This window comes from Anser brachyrhynchus (genome assembly GCF_964034855.1).
Source record: "Anser brachyrhynchus genome assembly, chromosome: 5".
Lineage (NCBI taxonomy): Eukaryota > Metazoa > Chordata > Aves > Anseriformes > Anatidae > Anser > Anser brachyrhynchus.
The window spans coordinates 29,679,015-29,692,693 of record NC_137699.1 but is presented as its reverse complement, the minus strand read 5'-3'; the positions used below and the strand labels follow the sequence as shown (position 1 = coordinate 29,692,693).

Sequence of the window (13,679 nt, the reverse complement as noted above, 5' to 3'; positions counted from 1 at the left end):
TTGTCACTGGTCAAAACCATGGTTTTTATGGTAGAGTAGAATATATTTTCTTGAGTAATACACTTTTAACTAGCATAAGCCCTTATCAGAAAGGGGACAAGTGCTCCTTTTGGGGGGTTGGGCAGTTGTATGAAAATTGCAATAGACAATAACAGAAATAGGATTTTTTTTTTTGGTTACAGTTGCTCCTTTTGAATAATAATGGTGCTTAATTAAATAATGCTTTTCCTATAAGGAGCTCATAACACTTTCACAGAATTTAAATGAGTTAAGCTTCACAGCCTTAGTGTCAGAAAATTATTTTATTATTTTATTTATTTATTATAATTATTTTATTATTTCCATTTTACTGCTGAAAAAAATTGAGGTTGCAAAAAGTTAAGCAAGCCATCCAGATGTAGGCTAGGATTTGTAATACCTGAGTGCCTATCTTTTTTGATTGTATATTAAGGATGTTGAAAGTACAGTACACCCCCTTTTGTGAGCATGACTCCTAGATAGACGGGACTTAGATGCTCCTTTTGTGGTATATCTAGTACATTTAAAATGCTAAACTATTATCCCTTCCCTTTAAAACTATTTGTCCTTTTCCTTTTTCAGCAAATTAGTTCCTATGTTTTAGTGGCTGCCACTTTCTCTTTGTATACTTGTAATTCAATGAGCAAAAGCTGCATTAGTGATATCACCTATGTTATTGATGTCAAACTGGTTTACCGTGTAAAACAATGTTTTGAAGAGCATTCTTTGATAAAGAAACAAAAACTCAAGAGTGGTTTGGATTTAGGGGAGAATATGGTTTGGCGATGATGCCGTGGGTTGGGAGTAGGATTAGGGTTGAGAAAGAAACAGAGTTTAGAGCTGTAGCAGGAATGGAGCTGGGAAGGGGCTACCAAAGGGTGCATTGCAAAAGGAGCTCTGTCCTCTAGGTCATCAGGGCCATACCTTGGTATCTGGGGCTGAGGCTCGACTGATGACTGGGGTGAGGGTTGGTACAGGGACAGAGCTGCAGTTGGAGAGGGGCTGGTAGCAAGAAGAGATGTTTTATCCAGTTAGATATCAGGGCATTGTTTGAGTGCATCTCTTTCAAAAGCCAAAACAAAACAAAAAAACAACCAGACAAACAAACAAAAAAAACAGCATTTTGGGTATACCTTAATTTACTTGGGATACCTAGATCAGCTGTATTCCCTCAGGACGCCGGGTGTCCTGCATTTAAATCAAACTTGTGCTGAGGCACTTATTGATATAAATGCCTGTTTATGCCAGTCAGAATTCTCCTGAAGCTAATCAAGGATTTCTACATTATCTATTGTTGCCAAAATGTCCATTAATGGAGAAATCATTAGGTTAGGTAATTGTTTCTTTTCTGGGAAGAATTTATGCAAATTGAAATTGGGTATAGCAAACCAGGTATGCTTACGGGAAAATCACATTGGATTAATGGAGGAGAAATGAGTAGTTTTGTATAGGCATCTTTCCAAACACCTTTATTCTCAAACAGAAAACCAGGCCCTTTCTTTGTCTTACTTTAATGTCGTGTATGTAATTGACTAGTGATACTTTTTTAAGAAGTGTTTTAAAACAGAAAATGACACTTCTATTTAATAAGCTGAAAATGTTTCAAGTATGTAATAATTTTTGTTTGCTTGTTTTTTTACTGTTGTCATTCAAGGCATGGTAGAGACTTGCTGTTTCAGATCTAATTCTGGATATAAGAATCTTGGACAAGAGTAATGACTTCATGGTTTGTATCACTAGCTGATTGTTACTGTGAAGGGCTGAAGAGAAGCAACGTTTTAACTACCTGGGGAAATTTAGGCTTTCTTCAGTCCATCAGCAAACCCTTTCGACTAATAAAACGGAATTTTTATTTTTAAGTTGGTATGGCTTTGTTGAAGTGGAGTTATTGTGAGTCAGGTTCTCAGAGTACAGGGAGGAGGTAGGACCAAGCAAGTTCCTTCAGGGCACATTCAGCAGGAGCACTTCTAGGAAACCTAGAGTCTCTAGATCATTTTGTCAGGAAGCAAAACATCAATGGGCCTTTGAAGTCTGCAAATAGTTCCTATTGTGGAATATATAAGAGCATTACAGTACTGACCGACCTCTTCATGATTATAAGCTATGTAGATTCTGATTCACTTTTCCTTCTATTTTGTCCTAAACAAAGTGAGTGCACCTCTAAAGTAGAATGCTAAGAAATTCTGATAATGTTTTCTGTCTTATTGAGGTATTAAATGACTGTAGAAAGCAGTTACTGAATTTTAGTCGGTCTCACTTTCTCTGTAAAAGGAAGATAATTAATGCTGATCTAATTTACATAGAGAATAGGGTACTTAATTAATTCAAATAGAATTATTTAAATTCAAATGAGTATTTTTTTTTTTAAAGTACTTAGGTGAGATCCATTAGTTCAAGTGTTTTGGGTCAGGGTGAAATATTTCAGGTGGAAATGGGAGCAGAGAAATGACCTGTTTCCATGAGACCTTTGTATCAGGTGAGATCATAACTGGCATTTGCCTCAGGAATGTCCAGGAAATCAGTCCAGCATTTTCTTCTTATTGTAAGTGAATATTCAAGAAGGGGGATCTGCCAACTCGAATGCATTTGTGTGTGTGTTTTTGTTTTTGTTTTTTTTTTTCCTTTTAAATAATGTGTTTAACGCTAGGTGAAGATTTAAAAATAAAATTGATGAAGACCCTGAATGGGTCTGTAGCATTTAAAATTCCAGAAGGAATGCAATTTTTTTCAAACTTACAATTGTAGACTGTCAACAGAATGTCCCCATCATTAAATGTATTGTTGTATCTACCTGAGCTAGATAGAGCTGCTTTACTGTAGCTGTTTTGTTCATCTTATTTGAGGACCTGCAGCTGTGTTAGAAAATACTATTTGCAAAGCTATCAAATATAGTAAGGATTTACTGGGATAGCAAACAGTATTGTAGTAGGATGTAAAGGTGTGATTTTCACATTTTTTTCCCAGATTAGCCAATTGACTGAAGATTGCAAGGTGTTTTTATTGCAGTTCTTAATGGATAAATATCTGTGCTTGAAATCGTATTATACCTTGGTGTTCCCAAAGATCATAAACTCTTGCCAAAACTTGAGTGACTTCACGATTTCAAGGAATAATCTGGATAGGTGAAGTCCTTGTAATTGGCTGGACTGGAGAAATACATGGTGTTGTAGTTCTTATGGTAACTATGGGCGTGACTATTGCTGCCTGCTCAGGTCATACCATTTGCTCAGTTGTCTTTTATTTTCTGCAGATTTTCTGCTTGATTTTAATCCAAAATCATCCTCTAGACTGCCAGGTGTGTCAACACCCCCTTCCAGTGTTAAGGTCACGATAAGTGCTAACAGCGTTAATTTAAAATAGTCTAAATTGGAGTATTTGTATTATTAGAGTTATGTAAGTGAAATTAAAACATTCAGTATCTGCTCAGCTAACTCTAAATGTATGTTTGTGATGCCGTGCACTGTCTAGGATTCATCTTGCTTGTGTTTCCGTTGTCTCGAATGAAATGCCGAGTTTGAAATAGCTATCCAGACAGCTATTTCAGATAGCTAGGTGGTTTGAGACAGAAATGCCTCTGCAATAAGCTTAATTCCATTTTCAGGTAGATGCTTGAGGAAGATGTTCTGTTTTGACTGCAGGAAAAGTAGAGGGATTGAGCTCAACGCTTTATTGTTGCCACATTTCAGTGAGGTGAGTTGCCATCCTTTGCATGCGAATATATTTAATTTGACCAGTGAACGGTAGGTGATATAAACATTTGCACGACTTCAGATGCAGAAGAGTTAGTTCAGTTTTGGATGCATATCTTAAAAGTAGCGTTTCTTGCCTCAAGAAATACCTATCTATCTCTGTTCAGTGAACTGTAGGAGGAGTTTAAACAGAATCTTCATACTTCAGAGCAAAAGTTTAGATAGTTACAACTAGGTAAGATGAGGCTTGCCATAAATGTTCTTTCCCTGGAGCTTCATTGGCAGACCAGTAGAAATGGGCTGGAGGTGAAGGAACTCTTTTCATCTGCTGAACCTCTTTGATGTATAATGTGATTCTAGAGAGTTTCCTTCTGCCTCTCCCGTAATGCCGTAGGAGGTAGCGTTAAAAAGATCCTGTTTGATTTGAGTGTAAAAAAAAAAAAAAAACAACATAAAAATCTCTTTAATTGATGCTTGATGGATTTTTTTGGATGGGGAAGGTATCTTTTCTAAACGTGTCAGCAAGGAAATACGGAATAATTTTAGTGTCCATGTCTGTCACTGAACTTGGAGGAATAATTAAGTCTTCTCAACTAGCATTTATCTAGCATTTATTTATTTATAATGCACTTTCATGCATTTAATTGGTTTCAGTAAGCTAATTACACGAGCACAGGGATTGATTTTTTTTTTTTTTATACTTAAGCAGGTCAGGGTGGCCTGAGTCACAAGTTTAATGAAGACAAACTAATTTGGCTAATTTCCTTGTGTAAGTTGATTTAGGTGATTTTCAGAGACTAAATTAATTAAAGAGCTTGGCCCTAGGTCCTGTAAAAATTAAGAAAATAAAACACTGAAGTGTTGCTTGGTTCTTTAGAGAATGCAAAGAGGCATACATTTATGATTGCTTATAGCAGAAAAAAATCTTTGCCTGTCATTTGTCTTTATGTAATGAAGAACATTTTGCTAAATTAAAGCAGACGTTGCTTTTAAGCATGGCCTGCTTAGTGGAGGGTTTTAGAATTGGATGTTAAGTGAAGCAGCCTGGATCCTGTTGGCAAGGGGGAATTTGGAAATTGCTACATCTTTTGACCGTGGTTCAGAATTATCCAAGGTAGTAATTTCAGTCCTACAATATGGCACAGAAATGAAGGGGTAGCAGAGCTTTTCGTACTCTGTACTGTGGTGTTACCAGATGTTCAGACATCAGTTTTCTGCTGTTTCGGTTCAGTCCAGAGGGACTGTATGGAAATAAGCTCTCTATCCATGCTGTTCTTGAAGATTTTGAGGTCCAGCTGCTAATGTTGGGCTTCATGTATTTTTCATTGATTTCAGGAAAAACTAATCCATTTTGCTTGAGCTCAGATTACTTTCCCACTTCATCTATAAACAGCTGCTTGCTGAATTTGCTGTACCAGACAGGCACGTATATTTTCATTTTTCAGACATCCTTTTGGTTTAGCATATTAACAATCCACAAGCCAAATATGTAGTCAGCCTGATGCTCAATAACAGTTTTGTTGCTCCATTCTGAGGCTGATATTGTGTACATGCTTTAGAACGGCTTCCAGTGATTGGATCCACCTAGTCCCACTGGTGGTGATAATTGTCACCACAAACAGCTTAAAGCACTGTAGGACAGCCTGGAGATAATGTAGTGCCTGCACCTGCCCTTTTCACATCATCAGGTTTCAAGTTGAAGAAAAATGAGACCCAGCCCATCTAGACTGTTCTGATGAAACCAGGAGACCTGTCAATACCAGAAGACTTCTACTAATAACCAGAAACAGCTATGGGTGCTCAGAACCTCACTACAGTTGTTAAAAGTTGGGGAAATCTCATTAAATCAGGATGTGATGATGATAATAATACAGTATTATTTGGTAATATGCGTTCACTGAGGAAGAATTAAAGTGGTACTAATTTTTAACTTTGAAATAACTTTTTTATTTTAATGAATATTTTGTTTCAGTCTGGTAATATTGTGCCAGCATATTTTTTGGCAATGAATGTGAAAATGTATTGTTAATGATACTGAGTTTGGCCACAGACCTTAAATAATAATCTTCAGAGTTTCCATGATAAATTATTTCACTGAACCCTTGTCAAGCTTTTTTCATGGGTTTCTTTTGTGAAGGAAAGCCATTACCTATTAGTGTCTGTGTATGCAATGACTACTACTAGTGTAGAAATCACTTTTTTTTTTTTTCTACCTAGGATGCTAGGATGTCATGCTGTGTCTCATTTGTAAGGGTACATTAACAGACATTATTTGAATGATATTAAAATGTCTTTGAGAGGTGGAGAGGTGTTGTGTCTTTAACTCAATTTTCCCACTCTGTGTAAAAGATTCAAGGGCTTAGTATCTGTCTAGATCTAAAGGTTTTTTCCCTAAAACTTCCATTCCATAGCTGCCTGTGTATCACCATTGGACTGAAAATCTGTTATATCCCTAATACTCTGCTTTTGGCCAAGCTCTCTATTACCAGAGCTTTTATGGTGCTGCATAGCTTGGCATCTATTAAATCTTTTAGGTTTCATTAAATAGATATTCCTCAATCTGCATTAGTGAGATGTGATCTCTGCAAAGTGAGCTGATGATTACAAGCTATGAGGCTTCATGCAAAATGCCTGTAGAAGCATGGATGCTTTCTGGTACCTTCTTGTTCAGTCAGAAGGCCCTTGACCAAGATGTGGACGAGAGTTTAAAGGCAGATTTAATTTTCCTGGGAAGCTCTTCAGCCTTTCCTGTTATTTGTCTGTAGTTACTGCTGCTCCAGTTGCTGCCTAGCGTGTATCCCCCTTCTAGGCATCTCAATCTCGCTGCCTTTTTTTTTTTTTTTTTTTAAATTTCCAAGTTTAATTCATGCTGCGGATTTTGCTGTGCAACCGGGTGCTAGATCCCTGTAAGTCTAGTTCTGAATCTTGAGATGTGTGCAGCAGCAATGTGACCATTGCTATGTTACTTGTCCTGAACTAGTAAATATCCTGGTGGCCCCACGTGCTGTTCCAGATTTCTTGTGTATGTATGCATGTGGGTGCACTCAGAAGATTGCTGTAGAGTGAATGCTTCATGTAAGGGCTTGCTCAGTTTTCTGTCCAGGAAACTGGGGACGCATTTTGGATCCTATCTGGCATATCTTACTCAGGAGTTCTCAGTAAATGCAGCATGCTGGGTGTGTTCTGCATGGCTGCACACAAGGTAACTGTTTATTTGGAAGTGTGACAGTCCCAGCACACGCACACACATTCTGCAGGATTTCCAAGCATCTAGCAACCGCGTCAGAGCTACTGCATGACTATGCTGCCCAGCATCTGGAAATTCCAGGCAAATGGCCCAATTTCTCTTTTTTTTCTGTCTGGACAGAATTTCTGGGTGGAAAAAAAGGGCTGCGTCTGGAGAAAGCTGGACATCTGGCAGCTTTACCTCAGATTACTGAGCTTCTCTGTGACAAAATTTGAAATAAAGTGCAAGTATTCTGAGTTCCTCATTTTTAAACAGAAGCCATTTTTCCATTTCATAATTCTTTATGGTGTTTCTTTTCTGTTGTCAAGATTAGATTCAGATGAAGAGAAGGCTATTAACTGGAGAAACTCATTCTGCTGCCATTGTAAGTGGAACTAATTTCAGTTTATAAAATGTTGATAGATTTCAGATTTTTACATTTTATACAGTACCAAGAATTCTGTTTGGTTGTTTTAAATCCTGTCACATTGACACAATTAATTACTAGTGTTTCTGCCTTGCAATTGAAGTGATTACAAGTGTGTAATTTAGCTTCAGGCAGCTTTTAGCCAAAACATATTTAATATCCAGCTGTTTTTCCCCCTCACCTCCCTCAAGCACCAGAAGACAACTAGCTTTCCAGACTCCTGTTGTGAAGCTGATGGCACTGGTCTCAGCAGATTGGAGCTCAAGCTCAAGTACCGAGGTCCCAGTCCCTAGACCAGGATTTTCTGCTGCTTTTGACTTGAAGGTCTCTATGTTTTTTACCAAGGAAGTGTTGAAAACACTTTGCCTGGGAATGAATGTTTCCATTTTAAGCGTGATCTCTGTCTAAGTGCACCTTTCCTTTCTTCTCCTTTGTGTTTTGAGGCTGGAAAGTCTCAAGTCAACTGGTTCTGTTCCAAGCTACGGTTACGTGGCAGTCTGAAACAGCAGAACCCAAACTCTTGTCTGGAGTGCAATCGCTAATGAGAAGGGAAAACACATAATCTCTCTCTCTTCAAGTATCTGCCACTGCACAAGGCATTTATAGTTGTGCTTGTGATTCAATAGGCGATATATTTTCCCTGGAGTCAGCACTGAGCCTCCTGTAAGTTGTGTCAGGCAGTGCTTAACTGCCTTCTTTTGATGGGGCATAAAAACGAGACTTTGCTTTTGGAACCTTAATGAGTACTGAAATTAATGTTGTAGCTGGTCTAAGAGTGTCTTGTCCCTACCTGGAGGGCAGCTTCAGGAGGGTAGAAGGCTTTTGAGTTTGTTGTCCCTGTGCGGGTAGACTGGCAGCTCTGGGGCCAAGAAACTCATGAGCTCTCTTTAACAGTCTGTCCACTTTTAAATCCTCAAAGAATATGTATGCTTTTCATACAGCCTTCCATCCTCTGTGATGATTCAGAGCAGGAGGCTAATTTAGGTATTCCCAAAGGACTCTTTCTTTCTTCACTGATTATGGAGAGAATGTAGGAATGAATACAAGCTTTGCAGATACTGCATAGAGAAGAGAGAGAACTTGTCTTATTAATATCTTAAGTGTATGAATTAAAATGTTTTTTCATTCATAATTCACATTGAACTTAGTAAAGTTGTGGGTGGTTTTTGTTTTTTTTGGTGTTGGATGTTTAGCCCTTAAAGTACAATAATAGCCAGAGGGCTTAGGGATCTGCTTTCTGATAGCTGTTGTTGAGTCTTACAGTATTTTTTTTTTTTTTAATACTGGGAGTATGACATATTTCTTTTATGGTGTTTTTGTTTGTTTTCTACAAATAGATATGTTACATTTGAAACAATACCTTAAGCAACAAGATCCAACTGATCAGAATGCCTACTGGGAAATGGGAACTGCAGATTTTCACTTAGCATAATGGAAAAACAGTAACTTTGTTAGACATGTTTTAAGTTTAATTATCCCAGATCTATCCCAGATCTTATCTTTATAACTTCCTTTAATATACCCCAGGTCTTATAATGATAACCTCCTCTAATATACTCATCAGAATTTCTGGGACTCTGGCAGGTAAATGTGTTATTTAAAAATAGTGGCAAAATATCTTTTAAAATAAAAGAGTGCATAATGTACAAATGTGCTACAAATTCTAGTGATTTTATACATAAGTTAGTGATTGAAATATGGCTAATGTGGAAGATGAAAACCTGTGGGTGCAAAATAGAAGAACAGAATTTTTCTTTTTACTGTAAAACTTCACTAGATGTCAGTGTGGAAAGTATTTTTACTTAAGTGCTATGTAAGCTGTAGAGTGAGAAGCTTTCTTAAAGGCAATAATTCCTTTAGAACATGGATATTTAGGATGGCAGTTATAAAAACTTGGTAGGTTTTTTTTTTTTTTTTTTTTCAAAACATAATTTATTTGCAGAGATGCAGTTTCAGGACAACCAAAGCAAATTTGCTAAGTTCACAATGAATTCCCAAAACTGTTTCTGTTAAAAGCGCCTTAAAAAAAAAAAAAGAAGTCAACATTGTTTCAGTACTTAGAGAGAGTTTTGAGACTTGTATTGTCTGTGAAAGTGGCCTCCTAAAACATAACAAAAAACAATTTTATAGGGTTAAAACCCTACACATATATATTAATATTGCTGAATGTATTGAGTCAGCAAAAGACAATGTATATTTTCTTGCAATTGTTTTGTGAAAGCTGGAGTTGTTTATATGAGGGTCGCTAGTATATTTTCTCTTATATATAAGTTTGATTAAGGAAAGCATTCCTAATCTCTAAGTGTGCTTGTGCATGTGTTTAACTGTAGTATGTGTTTGTATGACATTTGAAAGTCAGCCCGCCTATGTTCCTACAAGGGAAAGTTTATTTATTTGATTGCTTTTCTGTTTTTATTGAAACTTTGGTGCCTTTAAAGTTTCTCCTATGAAACGGTTACAATTTTTTTCTTTAAATGAGCTTCTTTGTGTTTCTGAATTGATACACAGTGCAAAAGAGGGCAGTTTGAGTATTGTGCAGTGCCTTTGGTTTGGCTATATTATTGGTGAGACTGCTACCAGAACTGGGTTACCAGGACGCATATACTTGAGCAGTAAGTGAAAGAAATGTACATGGGTACGGGTATTTCTCCTAAAGTACAGAACTGAGGAGGACACCCTCTTCCATCCAGATCTGACTGCAAGTACATTGATGGAAAGGTTGAGACCAGAGGAACATAGACTGCTTGCATGCTGCCTTCAACTACCAATTCACAAATTTTCTCTTCAAGTTGCTTGCTTTTAACAGAAACTTAAGGGATCTTCCTGGTTTTTAGAGTTACCACAAAGAGGCTGATTCTGTCCAAGGCTAGCATATGACTAAGGGAGTGGGAAGGAAGATTTTAAACTGCATGTGTGTTATTTTCCCGGTTTTAACTTGCAGTGTAGGCACATAGCTGTCAAAAAAGCAATCTTTTCAAAATAAGGTCAAGCATGGTGACTGCAGGAGTTGCATCCAGAAGTTGTATTTTGTTGGTTTTAGGTCCAACCATTAAGTATCCTTCCCTTCACCAGCATCACAAACTCACTCTGTATGAGTTCTTACATATACACTAGGTGCACCTTCAGCAGGATGTCTGTTGTGCTCAGAAACCTGGTGCAGATGGAACCAATTAACCCTATAATTAGCATATGGGAAATCAATTTTTAGTAAATATGCAAGAAGTCTTATTAAAGTTCTTTTCATATTTGTGCATTTTTTTATTCAGTGTGAAAGCTTTTGCTTTTGTCAGTAAAGATATGACTCTCAATGCAAGAGATCAATGTTTTCAGGTTAGAATGGGACGTGCCTTTTGCATATGCTAGTTAATTCTGTATTGATAATAACTAACACGGTGTTGGGCTAACCAAAATAGGCAGAAAACACACTCAAAAATGTAAATGTCAAATTATGTATTAACAGCAGAAGCATTGTAAAGAATTTTGACAGGTTTGTTAGGACGTTGTAAAGTGCTCACAGGTAAGTTAAGGTATGATGAAACCCATATTTAATGAGTTGAAATTTTTTAGTAGATTTTATGAATTTTTCATAAATTATACCCACTTTGAGGAAAATTGTTAAGTACTGCTTTTGTAGCATTTCCTTTTTCTGGACTGATACCTTAAGGGCATTTAGTTTGTGTCTTGTATTTCACAGTGTTTAAGTGGCTGTAACAGGGCAGGTATAGCATACTAAAGAGGCTTCACAAAGGCACCTTGAGAAATTATTTTAATATTTTTGAAATAGATGCCTTACTCCTCTTGCTGTTTTCCCTGGCAATGCCTTGTAATAGCCAATTCAACAAATCCTGCAATTCCATTCTTCCAGGTTAAGAATCTCCTGTTAGTGACCACTGGTCTGCATTTTGGCCCAGAGGCGAGGCAATGCCATTGCCTTGCTTTTCACCTCTTTCTTTGCTAATAGATTAAAGCATTAAATCCTTGGACAGTAAAAGCAGGCTGAGCCATTTTTGTCTTTCTTGCATAGTATAGTTTACGTTGGGGTCTTAAACATGGTTTTCCAATCCACCGGAAGATCTTACACTTTTGTTTCTTCTTCTGAAGGAGCTAAAAAGGAGATTTGGGAAAAACTGCACACAATACTTGGCAAGTTCCTCCCCCTGTACCCTGGCTACAGGGGAACCAAGGCATAGCAAAGCTCAGGAGTGCCAGCCTTGAGATCCTGTACCAGAGAGATCCGTCATTCTGACCTCAAGGTGATAGCAGAGGTGGTTGGGTCTATGCCTAGGACTGATTCATCTTCACACACACAGCAAGATGCCTGTTCTCTTGCAGGAACCTTTCACAAAAAAAAATAAAAGGGGGGGGGGGGTCTTGCTGTTACTTCTAGAGTTGTGGCCTTGTTTGTTTGTTTGTTTGTTGAATTTCCTGTGTTGGAATACTCTGTTTTGTACCAGAAAGAACATTTTTTGCACTGAATTTCAGTGTGAAATGAAATTTATGGTAGCATATGCAGAGCCAGGGTTTAAGGCACTAATTTACGTTTTATAAATCAAATAAATAAATGTGCACCTGCAAAATCAAGCAGGATGTGAAAGCATACAAATCATTGATTAAGTGCTTCAGTACTTTTTTCTCGGAAATGAGAGCTAGAGAACCCTTGTTAGTTTTGATGATCTTATATGAAGAAATCTAGATATACTTAAGTGCTTGCTGATGAAGGGGAAGGTTTCATCTTTGTATTAGCCTTTAACATAATAGCTTGCATTTCCCTTGGCATTATTATGTGAAAATGTGTGGTCCGGAGTTTGGGATTGTAGGTTTTATGTTTTTTTTTTTTTTTTAAATCCATCTGGAAGCAAGTAGAATATTTGGATTTTGAGAGATCACTGGCACATCATGTACCATAACTGTGGGAACTGCTGCTGTAATAAGATTTTATATTGCTCCTTTGGAAATGTCTGCATTGATTCCTGTCAGAGGCTGGATGAAATATTTTTTTGTTTAACTGTCTGTGTTCTATGCAGATCTTAGGGAAGAGTCAAAGGACACAAACCCGAGTTGTAGATTTGGTCTCAGATGTCTCCCCAGTATTCAGAAGTATTCCTGTCCAAGCTTATGCAGCAGCCTTACATAAGTGTTTTCCATGTATTAAATATTAGGAATAATGTAGTTAAAGAATGCTGGGCATGAAGTTGCATGTAACAGCATGTTTTCTCTTGCACTTTCCTCTTACTTACGCTTTGACCTTTTTTTTCTTAATTCATTCAGCAGAATGACACTTAGTTTAGCTTTTACGTGGCACTGCCCGAGTCCTGGGATTTATGCCTTGTTGTCTACAACTTCTCAGTCTGCTCATAAACCACAAGTTGCAATATTTATGACATAGACTTCTGTAACATCTTATGGGACTCTCTTCTCAAAAAGAAGATTTAAGTTGATCCACGCAAGATTGCTGATTTTCCATTTAGAGGAGCAGGCGTGTGATAAGCGTATTCAAAGAAGATGTTTTATTGGGACGGCCCAAAGTGGTGGTGCTGGTTCATGCTCAATTTAAAAAAAGGGTGGGGAGGACAAAATGCAGAATTTCACGTAAACGGTCATTCTGTGGACTGTCTGTGTTGTGGATACTGCAGAAGCATTGTGTCCCATCTGTTTGTGCTGGTGTGAGCAGATGGGGGGGGGAGGAAGGAGGCTTAATTCACATTCATTAAAGCCAATCCATCGTCCTTCCTCATTTCCCAAGTAAAAGCTGAAATCTTTTAGTGGGATATTATTTTGTGGGGGTTAGGGTGTAAGAGAGGATACTCGCGTGTTTGTAAAAATAACTTATTTGTTTTAGGGTAGAAACATCTACTGTCTTCTGGAAATGTTTGTTAGAGGGAAGGTTTTGTAAGACTTTGGTATACAAATATTTGGTCAGGACATGCCAGTCTCTGGACACGAGTATACAGTGTACTGCACTGACTGATGCGAGAGGAGACTGCTAAAAGCACTCCTCTCCTCATGACACGGTTGTCTCCTGGCAGTTTCGTTGTGTAGCATGAGGGAGCCCATAATTTTAGAGCATGTAATATACTCAAGGCTTGGTTTGTACTAAAGCCCATGTCTACAAATAGTAAGTACATACAGACAAGTAAAGCGTTATGGTTGTAACTGAAAGAGTGGCTGCCTGTGAAGGTGGGCTACTGAAGATGCACACCCAGGCGTGATAGGGATGCTACCCTGAAAATCAGAACATGAGTCAGCCTGTTCCTCCTTTCTGAAGGCTGAATGGGGGCGATGCGGCTGATCTGCTTCATATTCCTGTGCTTAACATTGA

General features: G+C 37.8%; 1 protein-coding gene across 7 annotated transcripts in view; it reads left to right on the top strand.

Moving 5' to 3' along the window:
* Positions 1–13,679, top strand: part of COX16 (cytochrome c oxidase assembly factor COX16) — a 48,431-nt gene that overhangs the window by 17,945 nt on the left and 16,807 nt on the right. For 2 of the 7 annotated variants that reach the window (XM_080595467.1, XM_080595468.1), the window contains 2 exons: positions 3,624–3,708; positions 7,268–7,318. The exons of 2 other annotated variants lie outside the window; for them this stretch is intronic. In XM_080595467.1, coding sequence (XP_080451593.1) covers positions 3,624–3,708; positions 7,268–7,318 — 136 coding nt within the window. Of the gene's footprint in view, positions 1–3,619; positions 3,709–7,267; positions 7,319–13,679 lie in introns of all 7 variants that reach the window. 3 more of the 7 variants (XM_080595470.1, XM_080595471.1, XM_080595472.1) reach the window with 2 other exon arrangements.